Genomic DNA, 22,729 nt, shown 5'->3' with positions numbered 1-22,729 from the left:
CTTCTCTGAGTGGGTTTCTTGCTCTATATTTAGATGTACAAATACTTTGTATTATAGTTTCCTATAGTATTCAGTGCAATAATGGCCTAGTTACATAGCTGTCCTGTGATTATTTGGTCCATAAGTGTTTGCTTTTGTCATACTTTGAATTATTTCCTCTATTAATTTGTGGTGCCCTCTGATAACAATTCTTGGTTGTCAACTATGTATATCTGCGGGGGGGGGGGGGGGCTAAGCAGCAAGGTACTCTGTCAGAAAAATTTTCCCCCTTAATTAAATCATTTGAAGTGGAAAGAACCACCCTAAATCCAGATCTCAGGGTGGGAAGATCCACCTTAAATCTGGGTCATGCCTTTTTTAGGTAGCCTATATAAAGGGTATAAAGTTCTTGCTCTTTGCCTGTTTGCCCTCATCGCTTCACTGGTATTAGAGCTTACTCTTTGATGCTGCATATACTTAGGACCAGTGGAGACATCCAGCCTCCTGGACTGAACAACTACTGCATTCTTGCACTTTCTGGGATTTTTTTTTGTGGGGGGGAGGGATTCGTTGTTGTTATTGTTGTGTTGTTAACCATTGTTAACTAGTTGAACCAAAGCCTATAAACCACTCTACATTCTGTTCCCCTATTGGTTCTGTAACTTAGAAACCCAGACTTAATACATTTGTATCTGATACAAGGATAGCTCTGCTTGTGTATTTATATTTTCCAATACATGGTAGTTTTCCATTGTTTATATTAAATTTTTGATATCTTTGCTTGCTAAAACAAGTGGCCCATCCCAAATATAGACTGCAAATAATAATTAAAGAATAGGGGGGAAATTAATTAACAGGAAATTAAAAGAAAAACATACAAAATTGTGGCAAAGGCTGTATCTTTGACAAAGTTAGTAAGATTAACAAACTTTTAGCCAGTAGGACACAAAAGAGGGAGCCCAGTATGGTGGAAGAGGCGGGAGGATCTCTGATTTTGAGGCCAGCCTGGTCTACATAGTGAGGACCTCTAGTAGAGCCAGGGCTACATAAAGAGACTGACTCAAAACAACAAAAAAATAAAGAAGGAAGAAGAAGACACAATTTAAAAAAAAAAAACAAAGCACTATTAGGAGATTACTATGAAAATGAAAACTTGAAAACCTTGATAACCAAGGAGAAACAGAACAATTTCCAAATCTGTATTACCTATTAAAATTCAATTCTGAAGATACAATTAACTTAAAGCAACCCTTTATAAACAGTAAGATTGAAGTTATGATTAAGTCTCCCCTTGGCGAAAGCCTATGACCAGAATGATTCGCAACTGAATTCTGTCAAACTGTCTAGGAAGAAATCGAAAGAACACTATCTAGAAATTTATTCCATGAAGCCAGTATTATTTTGATATCAAAACCAGGTAAAAACAGTAAAAGAATGAAAGAAAACTGCAGGCAGTTTCTTTGAACAGAGATTCTTAAATACCTTTTACTTGCAAAACAAATGCAAGAACACATTAAGAAGATCATGCCTTGTAAACAAGGAAGCTTCATTCCCAAAAGGCAAAGTTGGTTCAATATTTGTAAGTCAATAAGCTGTAATATGCCATATGGATAAACTTAAAAACAGATATGATTGTTAAAATTGACACAAAAAAAGGCATTGGCTAAGTTTGAACAAACCAATAGACAGTATTATATTAAATGAAGACAACCTGAGTATCCTTTAAGTCAAGAACAAAACAAGGATGCCCACTCTCCCCTTATTTGATACAGTCTTAGCTTCTTCAGCCAGACAAGCGAAAGATAAATGTGATTAAAAATAGCAATTATTCAATTATCCCTGTTCCCTTTACTTAAAAGACCTCATAGAATACTTTTGAACCTATTAATCTGAAGTTACAGGTTCCAATCACAGTTTGGTAGAATTAAGCAGTGAATCTATCTGACTGCAGCTTCAGTTTTATTGCTTATAATAAGGTGGTTTAAAAATAATAGTCTTCATTTATACCAGCAATGTATTCTTGAAGAAAGAAATGAAGAAAAAAGTTCATTAAAAATAACTCTTAAGGAAATAAGTATTAGGATGCAATGAAAATTTCAAGATAAAAAAGGAAAAAGTAACAAAACTTCATACCTTAGTCAAAATTGGTATCATTAATAAGTGACAGTGTTGGTGAGTATGTGTAGTAAGAACTTACTGACTGTTGATAGTGGTGCAAATTAAGGTAGCTGTGAAATCAGCATGAAGATTGCTCAAAAATTAAAAATAGGGACTAAAGCGGTTAAGAGTCTGCTCTTCTGGAGGACCCAGCTTTGATTCACAGCATTCATAGTGACCTTCAACCTTCTTTATCCCCAATTCCAGGTGGTCCTGTGTCCATTTTTGGTCACTATAAGCACAAGACACACATGTAGTGCACAGACTTAAATACAGGCAATATACCCATACACATAAAATAATTAAAATAGACCTTCAAAATGACCTAGCTGTTTCACTAATGTTCATACACCAGAGAACTCCATATCCTACCATAGAGTTAACTCCACCCCAAAACTGCTGCTCTCTACGCAATGGAGCAGCGAATGAAGCCAACGTAGTTGTCCATTAGTTAATGGATACAATTTATGTATGTATGCAAGCAAATGTACAGTATATTATACAGGAAAGAGCAATTATTTAAGCATAAGGAAGGTGAATGCAAGTTAATGGGCCCAGTTATGGAAAAGGACATAATTTTTTTTTTCTAGTTCTGACTTTGTCTTGGATTTGATGGGGAGTTGGTGGTGAATACATTGAAATTTGATATTGAAAGTATAAAATCCAGTATGCATCTCTAAAACTTAAGGGTCTGGTTGATTTTGATAGCGCCCAGCTATTGTTTTCTTTTATGTTTTATCTTTTTATAATTTTGGAGTTGGAACAATACTGACTTTGTAAGATAAATTTGGAAACATTTCTTTGTAAAATAGTTTTAGGAGTGTTAGTATTAGCTCTTTAAAGTCCTGGTGGAATTCAACAGTGACATATTCCACTGGATTTCAGTATTATTTATTATATAACATTTCCATTTTACTTCTGATTAGAATTTGGGTATTCTTCCTGGTTTTGTATTGTCACTCTTTAAAGATCTAGCTATTTTCTTCATTGATTGATTGATTGATTGATACCTAGTGTTGTAGCATTAGTCTCTGGTTTTTTTTTTTTTTTTTGGTTTTTTCAAGACAGGGTTTCTCTGTATTGTTTTGGAGGCTGTCCTGGAACTCGCTCAGTAGACCAGGCTGGCCTCGAACTCACAGAGATCCGCCTGCCTCTTCCTCCCGAGTGCTGGGATTAAAGGTGTGCGCCACCAATGCCCGGCCTGTCTCTGTGTATTTTTACCTCCTTTTTATTCCATTACATCGATTTGAGGTTTGTATTATTGGTTTTCCAACAACATGATGTCATAAGGTTGTTTTTGTTTTCTTTCATTCATGTACCCAGAATGTAGGTACTGGTTTTATTTTCAGTGTATTGTAGGTCTGCTATTATTCAGATGAATTTCCTTTTCTTACATACCTTTATTGCTGTTTTTTTTTTAGAAGCACTCTTATTTACATATCCATCAACCCATTCCCTCCCCCTCCCATGCTTCCCACCCACTTCCCAGGGATAGTGAGGCCCTCCATGGGGGAATCATCAAAGTCCATCACATCATTTGGGGGAGGGCCTAGGCTCTCCTTTCTGTATCTGGGCTGCAATAGAATCCCTCCATAGAGAATGGGCTCCCAAAGTCCACTTGTGACCTATGAATAAACACTGGCTCCATGTTAAAGGTTCTATAGACTGCCTTGGCCTCCTAGCTGGCACCCACATTCAGAGGGCTTGGTTTGGTTCAATGCTGGTTCCTCCGCTTTACGACTAGGGTCTGCATGCTCTCATTAGGTCAGGTCAACTGTTTCTTTGGGTGTCTCCAGCACTGCCATGGTTCATTTGCTCATCCCTCCTTCCTCAACGCAACTGGATTCTGGGAGTATGGCTCAGTGTGTAGATGTGGGTACCTGTTTCTGCTTTGATCAGCTACTGGGTCAAGGCTCTAGGAATGGTAACCAATCTCATTATAAGGGAAGGGCATCAAAGGCAAGCCTCTCCATCCCTGCCTAGATTCTTAGTTGGGGTTATCCCTGTGGATCCCCTACCATTTTCTATATGCCAGACCTCTCTCCAAACCTGTACTGGCTCCCTTTATCAAGCCATCTCCTTTCTTGCCCTCCTCTATTCCTCCCCTGTCTCAGGCCTCCTGTTCCTCTCTCCACCTTCTCCCTCCCTATTGCTGCTTTTTAAGAATTTTCTTGTTCTATACTGTTGGCATTTTAGCTGATGTGACTTGAAGCAAGTTATTGTCTGATAATTCTTGTCCTTTCTTTGCCTCAATCTTCTGTTGTACGTTTATTGAATGATTTTGCTATGCCTTCATCTGTAATTTTGGTTCAGTTTTCTGTACTACAGATTGTTAGTTTTGGTGTCTCAGGCTTGAATGTTGTAACAATTACCTTTGAGTTTTGTTGTTGCTATTTATTGATGTCTGAATTTACTAATTTCTGACATTCTTTGGTAGTCTTTTTTTCAATCTGCTGTAGCTTTCCATTATCTTTCATTTGATTTATAAGTCTTTGCAAGATTTCCATTTTTCTTTTTTTTCCCAGAATCTCTCTTTGTTGAAATTCTTACCAGTCGTCAGATGACTTCTTTAATTTCTCTTTAAGGTCATTGATTAATCTTACTTTGGGGGTAAGCTCCAATAGCCTACAACTCACCATGTAGATCAGGCTGGCTTTGAACTAGTGTGATCCTTTTCCTCGCATATACTAGGATTACAAATAAAAGGCTCCATGCCCAGTACATTGAGCCTTTTAATAATTAGATTGAATTGTTGTTTAGTATCTCAGTCATTGGATTCAGGTATTAAAAAGTCATAAAGTTCGGGGTGTCACATGTATTTCCTGTGTTTCTTTGTATCAAGATGGATCTCTGCTTAGATTTTATATGTCTTCCCACTTCTTATTTAAAACTAATATTTTCATACAATATATTTTTAAAGGTTTATTTATTATGTATACAGTGTTCTGCCTGCATGTAACTTGCAGGTCAGAAGAGGGCACCAGATCTCGTTACGGATGTTCGTAAGCCACCATGTAGTTGCTGAAAATTGAACTCAGGACCTCTGGAAGAGCAGCTTTTAACCACTGAGCCATATCTCCAGCCCCCATACAATATATTTTTGGTCATATTCATTCCCTTTCTCCACTTCCTCTCTGTTCCAACCTCCATATATATCCATCCAATTTTGTGTTCTTTTTTAAGCAAACAACAACAAAAAGGCAAACAAAACTAATAATGGGAAAAAATACCAAAACAAAACTTCTTTGAAGTGTGATTGTTGTACGCAGTGACACACTCCTTAAGAAATTGGACTTTTATTCAAGTGTGGTGGCACATGCCTTTAACCACAGCATTCAGGAGGCAGAGGCAGGTGGCTCTCTGTGAGTTCAAGGCTAGCTTGGTCTACAAAGCAAGTTCCTGTGTCGAAAAAGCAAAAAAGAAAAGTTTTTCCCCCCTATTCTAGCAGATACCAATTCTATAGAGCTTCTTGGTTAGGGGTGGTATTGTATATTCAACTCCTGTTCTCTTGCTGTAATTTCGTCAGGCATGAACTTGTGCGATTTTGTGTGTCCAGTCATAGTCTCATGATTAAAAAGTATGTTACCAATTAACCAAAGAAAACTAAGAATGAAACCACAAAAAATTAGTGATACTGGACTTAGCAGCAATAGGTTGTGTCTTTGAAGGCTAAAAAATGAGCAGATTATGTGCTCAGATGTCTGTCTCCATGGCAATACACAGATGATGAGGCTCATTCCTCACTTACATTGGTTTTGTTTTTTTTTTTCCTTTTTTTTTTTTAAGAAATGCCACCAGTGTTATTGATGCTGTAGTGGCTTTATTGTGAGGAAATTTAAGGAGTTTTATAACAACTTTGTTTCTCTTTTTAGCAAGCACAGAAGTGATGCAGATAAAAGTCGGTCTTAATAGATTTGTCAAGGTTAAAATAAAATCTTAGTGTTGAACAAGTAGGTGATACCAATTGTGTTTTGTTTCTACTTAGTGATATGTAATCTATATGCAAAAATAGAGTGTAGATCATCTCTGTGGCCCTTAGTCAAATATGGTTAAATTTGTTCCCATATAGAAAAGTTGATGCCAAGAAAAAAACCAACTTATAACTCAAAACAATTCAAATATAATGCCTGAGCCTTCATTTTCAAATTTTAACAATCTTTTCAGTTTGTTTGGATTTTTCATTAGTAGTAGATTTATATTTAGTTTCACATGAAAATCTCACTTTTGTTTCAAAATGCTTGGATTCAGCCCCCCCTCCTTCATCTTTCTCGTTTTTGGAATAAACTGTTTTTACTTCTCCCAGTTTGACAAACTTTTTATGGGGAATCAATTTAGAAAATTGTTCAAGTACTTGTTTATTTTTTAATTAGACTAAATATATGCCTGATTTATATACTTTAGTTTGTGTAGTTTGTCCACTAGGGTAGATTTATATTGCTGGAGGGTTGTCTTACACCAAGATTTATTTGTTATGTTTGTAAACAGTGTTCTGCCTGCATGTACACCTGCTCTTCAGAAGAGGGTACAAGATTTCACTATAAATGGTTGTGAGCCACCATGTGGTTGCTGGAAATTGAACTCAGGATCTCTGGAAGAGCAGCCAGTGCTCTTAACTGCTGAGCCATCTCTCCAGCCCAAAAACAAGTAGATTTTAAGATGTTCTTTTGAGTCCAAGGCCACCCTAGGCTGCATGAGAGTGAATCAGTCTAAAAGAGTAACAGAGCTCACACCTACCTTTAACAGATATATAGGGAAGAAGCAAAGGGTCTCATGTGAAATTTAGTTTCCAGTCCTAGGGAAGATAGGATCTCTGTTTCACCTTGGTAGATGTAAGAGCTACTGGCTGGCTGCTTTGCTTGTCTTATCTTCAGTGACTATTAGATCATAAACATATAATCACAAGTCCTAAAACCTTAATTGACCCATGCTACCTTTGAACTATTTTTAAATGTTGTTTTCCAGTTCCTTCTCTACTTGCATTAACAAATTATTTTAGGTGATTTGAATTGTTAAAATACTACAGTCATTTTATACTTAAATCTGGTGTTTCATAAGCTTTCTACCTTGTAATTCATAAAATGAGTATTTACTGTTGGATAGTTTACACTTAAGTAATTTTTTTTTCTTTAGAAATCAATGTGGACTGAACATAAATCACCTGATGGAAGGACTTACTATTATAATACTGAAACAAAACAGTCTACCTGGGAAAAACCAGATGATCTTAAAACACCTGCTGAGGTAATATCTGAAGACTGAAAATCAGGACGATTAAGTAGTATGGGTACATTCCTTAGAATTTTACATTAAGCTATCAAAGGGCAGTTCTTATTTAACAGAAAAGTTAATAAAGACTTTCAATTTACTATTGTCCTGTATATAAAGGTTTCTTAAAGAATAAATTGAAGGGCAAACGTAATTTTCCTCAATGTAGTATGATCTGTGTGATTTTAAAAATGATGCAAATAGTTCCAGTTACCTGTGGGGTTTGATGTAATGCAATTAAATTGCCTATGTCTTAGAGTAGATTACTTTCTCACTTGTAAAAATGCCTCTGAAAGGGTATTTATTTTGTGTTACACATTTCACCATTCAAAATAGATAAAATATGACAGTCAAGGTTGAAGCACTAAATTATGCAAGCAATATTGCATATGTTTAATTGTCGACAGTAAGTGTATTTGCTATGCACCCCCCCAAGTAATTTAATATGTATACAGTGTTTAAGAAGGAAGGTTAGTAGATAACAGTTCTTTGTTTATTTCTCGTTCAAATGCACACATGCTCACACAGATACTGAGGGTTTTTTTTTTTTAAGATTTATTTGTTATGTGTGCAGTGTTTTGCCTTCACAGCAGAAGAGGGCACCAGATCTTATTATAGATGGTTGTGAGCCACCATGTGGTTGCTGGGAATTGAATTCAGAACCTCTGGAAGAACAGCCAGGGCATTTAAACTCTGAGCCATCTCTCTAGCCCCCAGACACTGTGATATAGAGGCACTTAAGATTGCTCTCCTGTTCATTAGCTTTATGTACTGGTTTTGTCATAAATTTTATTTCTTCACATTCCTCACATACATAGTTCATATAAGGTAGTAGTAAATTATTGGCCACAAAACTAAAACATTAGCGTGGATGAATCAGATTATATTTTTTACCCAAATTTTCTGTTTCTCTTATTTGTATTAATATATGAACACTCCATTCAGTAATTAGAGATGGCAGTTTTTAACCTATGGTGAAATGGGAAAGCACATATATTGCAATTTCATGTAGATTTGCCTAGATTTGAAGCATACCTTTGAGTATCTTACCTTTGACCGTTACTTTTTCTTCAAGTAATATTGGTTAATTGAGAAGATTCTAAATTCTGTAGTGTTATAAAGTTTAAATGGTATATTCAGTAATTGACAACCTTGGCATTTGGCATTACACAGGGAGACAATATCTAGTGAAAAATAGGTATGGATGGCCAGCAGTGCTCAATGTTATTGTTTGCTGAACGTTTTCCCTTTTTTAGCAACTCTTGTCTAAATGCCCATGGAAAGAGTACAAATCTGATTCTGGGAAGCCTTATTACTATAATTCTCAAACGAAAGAGTCCCGCTGGGCCAAACCCAAGGAACTTGAGGATCTTGAAGGTAAGACAGAAAAAACAATTCTACTGGGAAATTGTTGCCTATGCGCAAGAACTGGAAACAGTCTTCCCTGAATAGGGTGATTTCAAATTAAGGCGTTATTCTTTTCTTTTTCTTTTTTATTAAATTATCTGCACATTTTAAATGATGTAACAGTTTTATGGGCTTTTTATTTTCTTGTTGCTCTAGATCTCAGTTCTATAGATTTTAAATAGACTTTATTTGATTTGATTCCATTGAAACTAGGATACCAGAATACCATTGTTGCTGGAGGTCTTATTACAAAATCAAACCTGCATGGTGAGCTGCTTTGATAATTCATTTTCTGTTATATTTAACATTTAAGTATGTCACTAATTTTCACTAACCTTCAATGGATAAATCTGCAGTGAAAGACATTAATTCAAAGAATCACTTTTACTTAAGAGTTATATTATAAATGAGCTTACAGTTTTTAAACTTTACTTTGATATTTTAAATAAATATGAATGTTGAACAAGTTCACAAACTCCTTCTGAATGTTGGTGCATACATGGGATATGTGACTAAGCTTAATGATAGTGAATGGTAGCTGATCTTTAATATCAGTTATTCTTTTCATGTATTATCAGACCACTTAATACTGATTTTTTTTAGTTATCATGAAAATTAGTATTAATATGTTTTTCATCTAAAAGTTAAGGAAAATAAATACTTCATTTAGGAAAGGATAGGTTGTCAACATCATCAACTACGCAGTACCTTTGAAAATCTAAAAAAGATTGTTATTGAACATAATACTCAGGACATAAAATAGCAGACATTGTCAATAAGAATCAAGTTACTTTACTCTCCTTAAAATGTAATCTTTTATCAGTAACTGTTCTAGATTAGCTAAGCAAATGGTTATGTGGGTTTTTCCTCACATTTTAATAGACTTTTAGAAATACTTTTCTTGAATGGGTGATAAGTTTTTAAAATAGTTAACTTAAGCTTATATCATTGCTTACATGGAGCACCTCATTCCCTAGTGATAAATTAAAGTTACCTATTTTATAACCAAATTTAGAGTTTATCTGAGCCTAGAATGAAATTAAATATTGAGTGCTCAAATCTTCAATAGCTCTATCTAACGTTTCAGAGCATGAGCTAATAATAATGTTATCCCAAATTGCTCACTTACGGAGGAAAAAGCTCATTTCTGATATGACTACAAATTGTAGGTTTGCATAGCTGCTTATCTGCTTATCAGTGCTAGTATGGAAAATTGGCTGGAGTTTCATGAGTTTAATACCAATTTAAATTTTTGCCTTTAAAAAAATAGTCTCATTCCTAGAGATGATACTTTTGTATTCCAAAATTATGAATATTTTCAAGGCTATTAACCCTTGGAAACACCAGCATTGGAAAAGATCGCTAAACAGTTGCTGTTGTCAAGTTTTTCATTGTTGTAGTGAGGCTTTGATGAAACTAGGGCAACACTTGCCCTTTAAATTGAGTTTTAGATTGTTTTCAGATGGTAAATTAAATCCTATCGAATTATGATACTTTCTTCTTTTAGAGTTTGAATTCAGTGGTTATATTTAAAAACTAGTTGATGACTTCTGTTTTCTTTAACAGCTATGATCAAAGCTGAGGAAAGCAGGTAAGCAATTTTAAAAGTCAGTAGTGATTACAAATTTTGCCATTTCCATAGCATTCTTGTTATAGTTGTCCACATTTAAATAAAATATGAATGCTATTTAATAGGATTAGGCTAATGTCTTTGGAAGATCTTTGTGGGGTTTGGGGGTAGATTTAACTCAAGTTTGCTTTGCTTGACAAGTAAGTGCTTTAATGTGGAATGCATGGTTCATCAATTAAGAAGTTTCATGACTTGAGAATGAGTGACATTATATATATGTAACCACTAAATTCTCTTTTTGTGTTCTTGAGGTGTAGACCCATGGTTTTGCACTTGTTAGCACTCAAGTACTAAGCTATACATCCCAGCCCAAGTTTTCATTTAATTATTGAAATGCAGATTTAAAGTTCTTTTTAAAAAAATAATTTTATTTCATGTGCATTGTTGTTTCGTTTGCATGTATGTCAATGTAAGGGTGTCAGGTCCCCTGGAATTGGAGTTACAGTTGTGAGCTGCCATGTGGCTGCTGGGAAATGAATCCAGGTCCTTTGGAACAACAGCTAGCACTCCCAACCACTGAGTCATTTAAAGTTCTTAGGAGAATTTTTGATACATGTCAAGTAAGAGATTGAGATTTTCTTGAAAATTTTTGATATTAGGAAACTAGTCATTGATAGCAGTGCTTTTTTCATGTCACTGTATGGGTTTGCTAAATCAAATAATGGTAGTAGCTGGAAGTGATAGCATAACAGTAATTCCAATTCTACTCAGAGAGGCTAAGATCACAGTATTGCCTGAGCCCAGCATAGGCAATATGGCAAGATGTTCTCTAGAGCAAACATAAAATTAATATCTTACTCTGTGATCTGTTTGTGTGATTCTGTCATCCCTCTGATTATTTCATTAGTGTTACTATTTTAAAATTGACTTTACTTTTACTGTTACAGTATTGAAATGACCGGGTCTTTCTCTCTCCTCCCCACTTCTATCCCACTTACTCCTTCTTTTCTTCCCTCTGTTTCTCTCTCTTTTACTGTATAGCAAGCAAGAAGAATGTACTACAGCATCAACAGCCCCAGTTCCTGCAACAGAAATTCCTACCACTATGAGCACCATGGCTGCGGCAGAAGCAGCGGCTGCTGTTGTTGCAGCTGCTGCAGCTGCCGCAGCAGCTGCTAATGCCAATACTTCCACTACTCCTACTAATACTGTGGGAAGTGTTCCCGTTGCTCCTGAGCCTGAAGTTACTTCCATTGTTGCTACTGTTGTAGATAATGAAAATACAGTAACTATATCCAATGAAGAACAAGCACAAATTGCTAATGCCACAGCTATTCAAGATCTAAGTGGTGACATATCTAGTAACACTGGAGAGGAACCAACTAAACAAGAAACTGTAACCGAGTAAGTTTAGTAATTCGACTTATGAAAGTCAATTCCTGACTTAAACTATAAGAACTTGTTAATTTAGTCAATGAAATCAAAATCAAGGCAAAAAGGAAAAAAAAATCAGTTTGCAAACTTCCAGTATTTTAAATAAAGGCTTTGTGTCACCCCTGGTTGGTTTATTCTTTGGAGGGGTATGTCTGTTTTCATTCTCTGTTCTGTGTGCTCAGTCAGAACTTCCAAGAAGTACTGTAGATTGCTGTTGACATAAATGTATTTTGGAAGGTGAGAAGCTCTGCCAAATAGAGCAGAATTAAACTTGATTCCATTCCTTTTTGTTTATTGGTGGTATCTGGTTTTCAGCTTATTGTAAATAAATTGGAAAATAAGAACAGTTTTGTTGAAGTATGTCTCAGATAAGAGAAGGCACTTTATAGAGGAGTCACAAAAAGAAACTAACTCAGTGACTATTGCAAGATACACAAAAAAGGTACAAATGAATGAAAAGTCTGACTAAACATTTATTATCCAGTTAATATTTAGTCATGCTGCCTCCATCTCTACTCCTTACCATCAGTATTCTGTCTCGTGTTAATTTCACAAATACCTGTACAGTGTTTTTATATTGAGATATTTACAAAGAAACAAAATAATACATTTGGAGGCAATTAAGAGTAAAGGTCTCATTTTCTTTTACTCTTCTGACCTTAGCTATACATATATTTAAGCATTGTGTCTGTGTGTGTGCACATGTGTGCAAATGTATGTACATGTATATGTATCAGATATGTTTTTCTGTATCCATAAAGGTCAAATGATGATATCATATGATGTAAGTTTTGGGAATATCATTCCACATTTTGTGCTTGAACTTTTTGAACACCAAAATACTGAGATGCTCAAAATAACTTATGTAACTTGGTATGATAATTACATGTAATTCGTGCAATTCCTCGTATTACTATTAGTTTTAATGTTTGATCCAATATAATTTGTTACAGTATCAAGTTACTACACAAATTATGATGACAGATTTCTGTTTGTCACAGATATGTTTTATGATTATTTTAATTCTTTTGTATGAATGTGGAAGGCCAGTTTATTTTTCATAGTTTTAGAAAGGTTTTTTCCTTAAGAGCATCCTGGTGTAATTCATGAGTTATAATTTTTTAGTAATTTCAATTACGTTCTTTGTAAGGCACTTATAAGAACTATATATGTTACTTACATATTATTACATCCTTATATCAGTATATATTGCTGTTCTATTTCCATCAGTTGAACTAAATTTTTTTCAATTCAGTGGATCCCAAGAAAATAGTTGATGTTTCAGTATTATATTAATTATTTTTGAAATCAGAATTTAGCAGTCTTTTCCACAACTTGTCAAATACTATTTATTTGATATCTTGGTTAAACAGTAACTTGGTGTTCCTGCCATAGTATAAAATCAGCCAAAAAGAACATATGGAATTAGCTGATTGCTGTATTCTATTAATGTTTATAAAATTAACTAAACTGAATTTTGCTAATCAATCATTTGATATTCTATACATCCTTAGTATATATACACTAAGGAATGCACATTAGAGCACTAATATGAAACGTCTGGATAAATATAATAAGCCATGTATTAACCTGTGAACTAGTGATACTACCAAGTAGTACAATACCCTGTTATAGTTTGGCCTATTTACAGGGCCTTATGTTGGTAACTTTATGTCCCGTCTTCAGACAGTTATATTTTCAGGGTTCATATAAGAAACTTTCTCTGAAAATTGTCAAGTTTTAGGTCAGCATCAGTTAAGTGATTGTCTAAGCAGAAAATAGTTCCTGAAATTATGAATAGCATGTTTAAATTTCTCTCTCTCTAGTTTTACTCCTAAAAAAGAAGAGGAAGAAAACCAACCAGCAAAAAAAACATATACTTGGAATACAAAGGAGGAAGCAAAGCAAGCATTTAAAGAATTATTGAAAGAAAAGGTATTATAGACTTTTTAAGTAACACATAATAATTTCCTAATAAGTGTTCACTTTCATGCCTTTATTTAAAATACTAATTTCTTGAACTGTTGTAACTGAAAGCAAACTAAATTTGTTGTGTTTTTGTTGAAGAATGCTTTTGGAAACTCAACAAGGTATTATTCACAATCATATTTTTGCCTTGATGTATAAGATTTTTTATTTAAATTATTGCTTGTGATCTAATGCAAAAAATACTCTTTCAACTTAAGTATGAATTTTCTTTTTATTCAATAAGTGTATATTACACATTTGCTTCCTTGAAAATGGCTTTAGACTGTAAAAAAATCTACAAAGGGAGGTGCTTGATATTTGCAATGAGTGTTAAACTTGCTTTCCTATGATAACCATTCTCTCTTGTATAAAATTTTAATTTTTCCTTTAAATAATTTTCAGCGGGTACCCTCCAATGCTTCATGGGAGCAAGCTATGAAAATGATTATTAATGATCCTCGGTACAGGTAATACAATGACTTTTGAATTAACTTTACGTTAATCTTGGGACATTTAAAATTCAACAGTTTAACTCTATAAAACAGCAACTGTTCATAGCTATGTAATTAGTTTAAATAGAGGTTATTTTATGTGTGCTATAGCCAGAAATCCAAAAGGCTTGTCCTACAATTTGGGCACCTTGCTCCAAATGTAATTATAATCATTAAACACTAGAATTTTCTGTTTAGAATAGTTTTATATCTTCAATAAATTACAGACATTTTCCTAATATATATGTCAGACTTTTTTCTAAAGCACTAACATTTTATTCTCCAGCCTTTATATTTATTCCTGTCTGATACTTTCTATTATTTAGTGCTTTAGCAAAGCTAAGTGAGAAAAAGCAGGCCTTTAATGCCTATAAAGTCCAGACTGAGAAAGAGGAAAAAGAAGAAGCAAGATCAAAATACAAAGAAGCTAAGGAATCCTTTCAGCGTTTTCTTGAGAATCACGAGAAAATGACTTCCACAACCAGATACAAGTAAGGTTTTTAATGATGGAGGCAATGTTCACCCTGTTTTTCTGTCATACTTCTTGCTAACTCATCTAAAATAGATGGTCATAAAAATACCTGTGTAAATGAGTGTGTGGCAGTTTTATAAGATTGCCAAAAAATCAGTAACCTATAAGCTCACTTAAGGTATTACTTAGGTAATAGACATAGTACATTAGCTGTTACTGTTTTATAGTCTACAGAAGGTGACTTGGGAGGAAAGGGGCTGTTTACATTGCAAAGCATTACCTCATGTGAATTGTCCTAAGAGAAAATAGAGGCTTTTGCTCTTCTGTTAATATTTTATTGACTGTCATAAACTTTTCCTGAGTAATGTATTTGTAAACTTAAATTGGAGAGAGTGTTGACTGCCTTAAAAAAAATCTAACATTGTACTGATGCTTTAAGCAAGTAACACTTGATTTCATAATCACTAGAAAAGCTGAACAAGTGTTTGGGGAGATGGAAGTTTGGAATGCTATATCAGAGCGTGATCGTCTTGAAATCTATGAAGATGTTTTGTTCTTCCTTTCAAAAAAAGAAAAGGTACATTTTAAATTACTGATATTTCAACATTCTGATTAAGATATTACAAATGAGTAAAAATTATAACATCAGTTTCTTTGCTTAATTTCTTTAGCGTATATTGAACATCATATCTATTCATTGGAAGCTGTGTTAAAAGATAAAATGAGTAACTCTTACATTTTTTTCCTGTTTGTCAAACATGTTATTACTGTTTAAATCACAGTGGGTAATGAATTACTCAAATATTTATCTCTGTTAAATAGTTTTGCATCTATTACTGAAAGATACATAGATGAACATGCAAATATTACTAAAAAATAAACATAGTTGAGTATCAATGAATGCCTTGGTGTTTGCATACTGGTAAGACCTGGGTTTATGAAATGAGGATACCAAACAATATAAGGTTTTTGGATTCTGACTTCAAAAAAAGATGAAAAAACTGAAGGTAAGGACTTTGCCACACATTTGGAAAAAAAAGTAATAAAATGAAGGGTCTTGGTACATAATATCATTGGACATTTATCAATTAGAATATAAAGGAATCTTAAGTAATTGTAATTCAGATATCTTGTTTGAGTGTTAAAAACATTTTCAAATATTTGTTGTAGGAACAAGCAAAGCAGTTACGAAAGAGAAATTGGGAAGCCTTAAAAAACATACTTGACAATATGGCTAATGTTACATACTCTACTACTTGGTCTGAAGCCCAACAGTATCTAATGGATAATCCAACGTTTGCAGAGGATGAAGAGTTACAGAGTAAGAACAATCACTACATAAGAAAAATAATGACAAGTAGTGCCCCTTGAGTCACAAAGTTATTCTCACTTTCCGTATGAAATTAGAGGAATTGCTCTTTATGCAGTTGTTACCTCAAATTGTACAAAATGATTTGTATTTCTGAGAAAAAAATACTTTATTTTCAAGAGTTTCTAATTAAATTTTGATTTAGGAAAAGAATACTTTTCTAGAGATCTCTGTTAACCTTTAACAGATAATTCTTGGAATATATAATAAGTCCACCATTTCTAGATCACTGGTGTCTTCTAAACACAACAATGACTGCAACAGCAGTCAAACATCTGAAAGCCAAATCCCAGCATGGAGTTGGAGTTGCTACAAAATCCTACCCTTAGCTATAGAGCTTTAGCAACTGATGACTGCTGGAAAGGGAGACAGTTTTCTCAAATACAGCTCCTGATAAATCGACCACTCTCAAGTGCAAGACCGTATGTCCAAGAAATTTTTTTTGTTGGTTTTAAAATAAGTGTGGGGAGATGGGGAAGACAGAGTTAACTGTATAAGTGGAGTGTATTTCCATGAAGAGGTCAGTGATGAATGTGATGAACAATATGTACACAAAACTAATACATTTTTATCAATAGAGTAATGAATATCTCTTTGGGATTAACATAGCATTGCACTATTAGCTAGTTCACGTTGTCATGTGCATGTGTGTATGTGTTGTTGCCTTTATTCTCTAGAATTTGAGGTCTTTCTCAAAACTTGTGTCATTACAAGATCATGTTTGAATTTAAATACAAGCATTTTTTGAGCACTGAATTTGAAGTTTGTAAAATGTTCTATGAAACTGCTTTCTATGTTAATGTTCTTTTTTTTTTTTTTTTTTTTGTCTAAAAAATGCTTCAGACATGGATAAAGAAGATGCATTAATATGCTTTGAGGAACATATCCGGGCTTTAGAAAAGGAAGAGGAAGAAGAAAAACAGAAGACTTTATTGAGAGAAAGGAGACGGCAGCGTAAAAATAGGGAATCTTTTCAGGTAATTAAAAATGCTGTTTCTGGTGTAGTTCTGTAATACAGTCGTTTAACTTCAACAAGGGTCAAAACCGTTTTGAGATGCTTGTTTCCAGTTCACTACATAGGCTTTGTTTTTGGACCATATATGTTGAATCTATATTTTAGATTTTGTTCTTGGATATTTGAGGCAAGGGGCTAAAGCAGGCTGCAGCAAGCATTATTTAACTTGAGCATAAGGGATTAGCTTACAAAAATTAGCATGAGGACTGAGTGGAAACAAGATATAGGATGTACTTTGTAGGAGTTTATATATGGTTCCCATGTATAAACTGTAGTACAGTTTAGGTGTGTATCATAATTAAGCACCTATGTGGGAGTTTAAATGCATTAAGAAAGGTAATTTATTCTTTATGGCTATTTTTAGATTTATTTTATGTACATGAGCATGTTGCCTGCATGTGTGTTTGCAGCATCTACTTGCCTGATTTCCAGATCCCCTGGAACTGGGGTGATTTTGAGTCACCATGTAGGTATTAGGAACAGAACCTGGGCCTCTGCATGTGCTGCAACTGCCTCTAACCACAAAGCCATCCCTTTAATTGCCACAGGTTTTTGTGATTTTTTTTTGTTGAATTAATCAAATTTGAAATATCTGATGGTACTATTTAAAAACAAAAAGTATATTTTACAACACATACACCTATTCATTCTTTATGCACATCATTTGAGAATAGATAGTTCCAGTCATTTAAGCAACTAAAGACTAGAAGAATACTGAAGAGTGTAGTTTTTTTCTTGCCAGCGCTTTGGATTTTCCCCCGCCAGCCGCCTGGGCTTTTCCACAGTTGCAGTCCCCAAATAACACACAGGACGCTATATTAATTATGAAGCTGCTGGCCGTTTGCTTGTTTTTTACTGGCTAGCACTGACTACTTAAGTATTTAACCCATAATTGTTAATCTAAGTATTTCTCTTACCGGAGAAAAGGGTCCAGACCTCTTACTCCTAAGGTGGCTACATCATGTCTGCCTGTGTCTCTCTTTCCCAGAATCCTCCTCAACTCCTAGTCCCACTTATCTTGCTTCCCTATTGGTCGTTAGTGCTTTATTGAAACCAGTCAGACACATTTTTACAGAATGACATCTCCCAACAGGGTGGTATAGTGTTTGAAAGATCCCTTTCTTTGGATGATTTGTTTATACTTATTTGTGGTCTAAAAGCATTTTTACTCCATCAAATAGCAAATATTCTTTGTACCTAAACATATTGGCTAACACTGTGAGAAGCATTTTTGATATTGCTAACATTTCTTTATATGAATGTATGTCTATGTTATCATTCTATTGACTTTTCAAATGTATTTATTTCCTTTCTTACAGATATTTTTAGATGAATTGCATGAGCATGGACAACTACATTCTATGTCCTCTTGGATGGAACTGTATCCAACTATTAGTTCTGATATTAGGTTCACTAATATGCTTGGTCAGCCGGGTGAGATTCTTTTCTTTCCAAACCTAAGATGGTAGTTGGAATGGATTGGTGGGTGGGGGATGGTGGTTGGGAGGGGAGTTGTGTGCTTTATTTTATGTTTGTTTTACAAACAAAAAGTAATTGCAGCTCTTGGTTAGAGCTAGCTTTTTGACTTTTTTAGTTTTTTCATTAGGATCAACTGCACTTGATCTTTTCAAGTTTTATGTTGAAGATCTTAAAGCACGTTATCATGATGAAAAGAAGATAATAAAAGACATTCTGAAGGTAAATATGACACATTTTCTTTCCTTTTGGAAAACATCAAACCATTCCTTGGAGTTATGTGTTATTTACAAGATTTCTGGTTTTTAGGATAAAGGATTTGTAGTTGAAGTAAATACTACCTTTGAAGATTTTGTCGCAATAATCAGTTCAACAAAAAGATCAACTACTTTGGATGCTGGAAATATCAAGTTGGCTTTCAATAGTGTAAGTTTGATTATTACTCAAAACTAGCACATATTATTCATCTAAGAATTACTTACAGTTTTGGTGAGTGGAATAAAGTACTGTGAATAGGACTTACAACGTAAAGTAAATAGAAAATGTATGAGGATGATTGGCTGTTACCTTTTATAAGTGACACTACTACATTTCAGAACAATGAATTATTTGAAACAGGCCTTATACTATCATAACTTATTACATACCGTTTTTTTTGTTAGTTACTAGAAAAGGCAGAAGCCCGGGAACGTGAAAGAGAAAAGGAGGAAGCTCGGAAAATGAAAAGAAAAGAGTCTGCATTTAAGAGTATGTTGAAACAAGCTGCTCCTCCAATAGAGCTGGATGCTGTCTGGGAAGATGTATGTATACTTGAAAATTATCCATAATAGGCACTGTGGTTCACAGTTGATAATAACACTAGTTTGTTTCTTGGGGACATAAATACACTAAAATTATTAGTAAGCCATAGTATGTCTGTATGGAAAAACTCAACTGTTACTTGAATTTAGGAATAGTTTAAAATTGTTTGAACCACCACCACCACCCGGGGAAAGGGTTTGCCTGTATAGCAGCTGTATCTTAGGACTCTGTATAGGCCAGATTGGCCTTGAACTCAAGTCTACCTGTCTCTGCCCTGCTAGAATTTTTTGAAAAAAAGAAAAAAAATGCACTTTAGAGCTTAACACAGCTTTATCCATAGTTCAGATTCTGTTTAGCCATGGCGATATTGTTTTCTTGGTGTTAATATATTCACTTTATTACTGTTGCTTTTCAGATCCGGGAGAGGTTTGTAAAAGAACCAGCATTTGAGGATATAACTCTAGAATCTGAAAGAAAAAGAATATTTAAAGATTTCATGCATGTGCTTGAGGTAATTAGTTTGTTGTAACATAAAAGGTGAAACTTTGAATTCTAAATTGTCAAAGTATATTTCTTAATATGCACTGCTGTTTTATAATTCTGATGGAGTGTGTTTTCTGTATATGCTTTAAGTGAAAAACAGGCTTGTGTAGGCTATTAAAACTAGTGTCAGAGAAATGCTGTTAATTTCATAGCTGTAGAAGTTCAGCCATTTTCAGCCACATAAATCATCTGGTAGCTAGTAATGAGCCTTGGAATATCATGTTTTCTTGGAAAATGAACTAAAAAAATGTGTTTGTTTCAAACATTATATTACATTAGATGTATGAACTATAATTCTCACAGTAAGTCATTGTTTTGACAAATAAGTAAAGTGACAATATCAAATAACTTTGGCAGAAAAGGGATTACTGCCTGTCCTCTTTGACTCAGTGCTTTCAGAAAGTTCAACGTGGATTGAATGGGCAAACTCCTTGCCCTGCAAGTGTGAGGACTGGAGTTCATGTGTCCCCAGTGTGTGTAAATGCAGGGGGACATGGTAGAATGCCTGTTATCCCAGTGGTATGACTAGCTGTAATAACAGGATCTGCTATTTCTGGGTTCCAGTGAACTAGACCCTGCATCTATAAGGTGAAAAGCAGTCAGTGTAAAGGTGTTGTTTCCTCAAGCACACATATTGTTGCATGTGTGTTAGCATACACACGTGCACCTGCACCACTTGAGACAACACATAAAGTTATACCACATAGTGAATTCTAAAAATTCACTATGGAGTCAGTTCTAGGCAGTTAATAATTTGTAACTAGCCAGAAAATAACACTTGTTTATTGTACTATTGGCATGATATTTAAGCATATTAGTAATATAATTATTATCTATTTCTTTGACTTTGTTTTTTTTTTGATTAATATCAAAATTAACAAATTGTTTTCTCTATTACCATGAACCATGTGGGTCTCCATATTGATTCCCAACTGCCTCCATGGACTGGTCCTTGTTGGCCTTTAGTTGTTTATTTTACTCTGTTCCTTAGTCCATTAGCATTTGTATTACCTAGGAGCTTCACAAAAATGTAGACACTCAGGCTCCATCCACAAAAATCTTGTATCAGAATTTTAATTAAACCCAGATTCTGAAGCATTTGAATGTATTTGGAATTTTTGAGACAGTGTACAATAGAGAACATATTACCTGTCTTTTCTTAATTCAAGAATCTGCTGAAGAGATGCTGGTTCACTGGGAAGAATGCTTTCTATAGAAGCAGTAAAAACAGTTTAAATCCCCAGCACCCATATAATAGCTAAGAATGGCTGTGGGTGCCTGTAACCCTTGTACAAGAAATGACCAAAACTAAAGCTTAAGTGCTTAAGAGCCAGCCAGATTAGTCAAAACAGTATTTCTGATGTAGTGAGAGACCTGTTTCAGGAGAAAGGTTGAAGGTAATACAAGAACATACTATGTCCTCATCTGGCTTCTGTATAGGCACTCTACACTCTACAGCTGTGTGGTTTTGATGATTATGAGCTAAAGCTAATGTAATAAGGTATAGTAAATGAAACTAAAGATGATAACGTTAAAAGGAGCTGAGCACTTCCAGATTTTGAGGCTAGATAAATAGCCCTTGAGGCAGCATTCAGTGAGATAAGGATGGAGTCCTTCTTAGTTATTTATTTGGCCAAATCTGTGTGTTTTCTGGGCCATGTTTATAAGCATTAGGTTTAAGGAGATTTTTTCTGCAAAACCTCTCCTTTCAAAGTAGCCACATAAAGATCTTATGATTGTGTGTGCACATGTGTAAGTCACAGTGCATGTGGGAGTCTAACATCCAGGAGTTCTCTCTTGCTACCAACAGGTACTAGGGGCTAGAACTTGGGTCTTGGCCTTGGTGGCAGGCACCTTCACCATGCCCACAATAAATTGTTCAGTGTTATAGACACAACCTGTAATTATATTAGCATTCCCTGTCTGAATAATTAGGAAATACTTCTTGGGATGAAAGAAAGGAATAGGTTTTTTAAATTTCAATTTAAGGATGCCTGTGAGGTTTTACTTTATCTCTGTGCTTGCCTTAGCTTTCTAACCAAAGCGTCAGATTAGATATAATACATTCAAGCATTTGCTGGCTAATCATTATGGAAAGAAGTTATACCTTTCTAAGGTATGATACTTGGCACTACCAACCTTTGTCTTTGTCATTTTGACAAGAAGTACCTCATCCTAAATAAGATTTTACTTTTAAGGTCCCATGTGTTAAAATTTCCTTGTGATTGCCTATGTAAAACAAGGGCAGTTCTTTAATGTTTTTGTTTTACCACTCTAGCATGAATGTCAACATCATCATTCAAAGAACAAGAAGCATTCTAAGAAATCTAAAAAACACCATAGGAAACGCTCCCGCTCTCGATCGGTAAGGAAGTGAATTGACTGACACACTAAACCAAAACATTTGTGAGCATTATTATGAATGAATCTATGTGTATTATTTAGGGTTCAGATTCAGATGATGATGACAGCCATTCAAAGAAAAAAAGACAGCGATCAGAGTCACATTCTGCATCAGAACATTCTTCTAGTGCTGAATCTGGTGAGTATTTCTACTTTTCTTAACTAAACCATGACATTTTGATTTCCACATTCTGACTTTTTTTTTCTTTCTATGCTCTGCAGAGAGAAGTTATAAGAAATCAAAAAAACATAAGAAGAAAAGCAAAAAGAGGAGACATAAATCTGTAAGAAAATTTTTATTTTTTTAACAGCTCCAAGGCTTTGAACTAGAAAGGATTCATAGGGCTTTCTCATAATCTAATTATATGTAGTCTTTCAG

At 34.5% G+C, this 22,729-nt stretch overlaps 1 protein-coding gene across 8 annotated transcripts in view; it reads left to right on the top strand.

The window, feature by feature from the left end:
- The window catches only part of Prpf40a (pre-mRNA processing factor 40 homolog A), a 46,346-nt gene that overhangs the window by 18,594 nt on the left and 5,023 nt on the right, over positions 1–22,729 (top strand). For 2 of the 8 annotated variants that reach the window (XM_013112635.3, XM_040745355.1), the window contains exons 6-24: positions 7,267–7,377; positions 8,658–8,778; positions 9,022–9,075; positions 10,375–10,399; positions 11,420–11,782; positions 13,639–13,747; positions 14,183–14,247; positions 14,598–14,762; positions 15,212–15,320; positions 15,914–16,064; positions 16,956–17,089; positions 18,447–18,561; positions 18,722–18,825; positions 18,913–19,029; positions 19,266–19,403; positions 19,820–19,915; positions 22,226–22,312; positions 22,393–22,489; positions 22,573–22,634. In XM_013112635.3, coding sequence (XP_012968089.2) covers positions 7,267–7,377; positions 8,658–8,778; positions 9,022–9,075; positions 10,375–10,399; positions 11,420–11,782; positions 13,639–13,747; positions 14,183–14,247; positions 14,598–14,762; positions 15,212–15,320; positions 15,914–16,064; positions 16,956–17,089; positions 18,447–18,561; positions 18,722–18,825; positions 18,913–19,029; positions 19,266–19,403; positions 19,820–19,915; positions 22,226–22,312; positions 22,393–22,489; positions 22,573–22,634 — 2,223 coding nt within the window. The remainder of the gene's footprint in view (positions 1–7,266; positions 7,378–8,657; positions 8,779–9,021; positions 9,076–10,374; positions 10,400–11,419; positions 11,783–13,638; positions 13,748–14,182; positions 14,248–14,597; positions 14,763–15,211; positions 15,321–15,913; positions 16,065–16,955; positions 17,090–18,446; positions 18,562–18,721; positions 18,826–18,912; positions 19,030–19,265; positions 19,404–19,819; positions 19,916–22,225; positions 22,313–22,392; positions 22,490–22,572; positions 22,635–22,729) is intronic. The other 6 variants (XM_005068967.4, XM_005068968.4, XM_040745352.1 and 3 more) reach the window with 3 other exon arrangements.

This window comes from Mesocricetus auratus, unplaced genomic scaffold, assembly GCF_017639785.1.
Source record: "Mesocricetus auratus isolate SY011 unplaced genomic scaffold, BCM_Maur_2.0 Super-Scaffold_100004, whole genome shotgun sequence".
In the NCBI taxonomy this organism is placed as follows: Eukaryota; Metazoa; Chordata; class Mammalia; order Rodentia; family Cricetidae; genus Mesocricetus; species Mesocricetus auratus.
The sequence above is the reverse complement of the archived record's forward strand: the minus strand, read 5'-3'. Positions and strand labels throughout refer to the sequence as shown.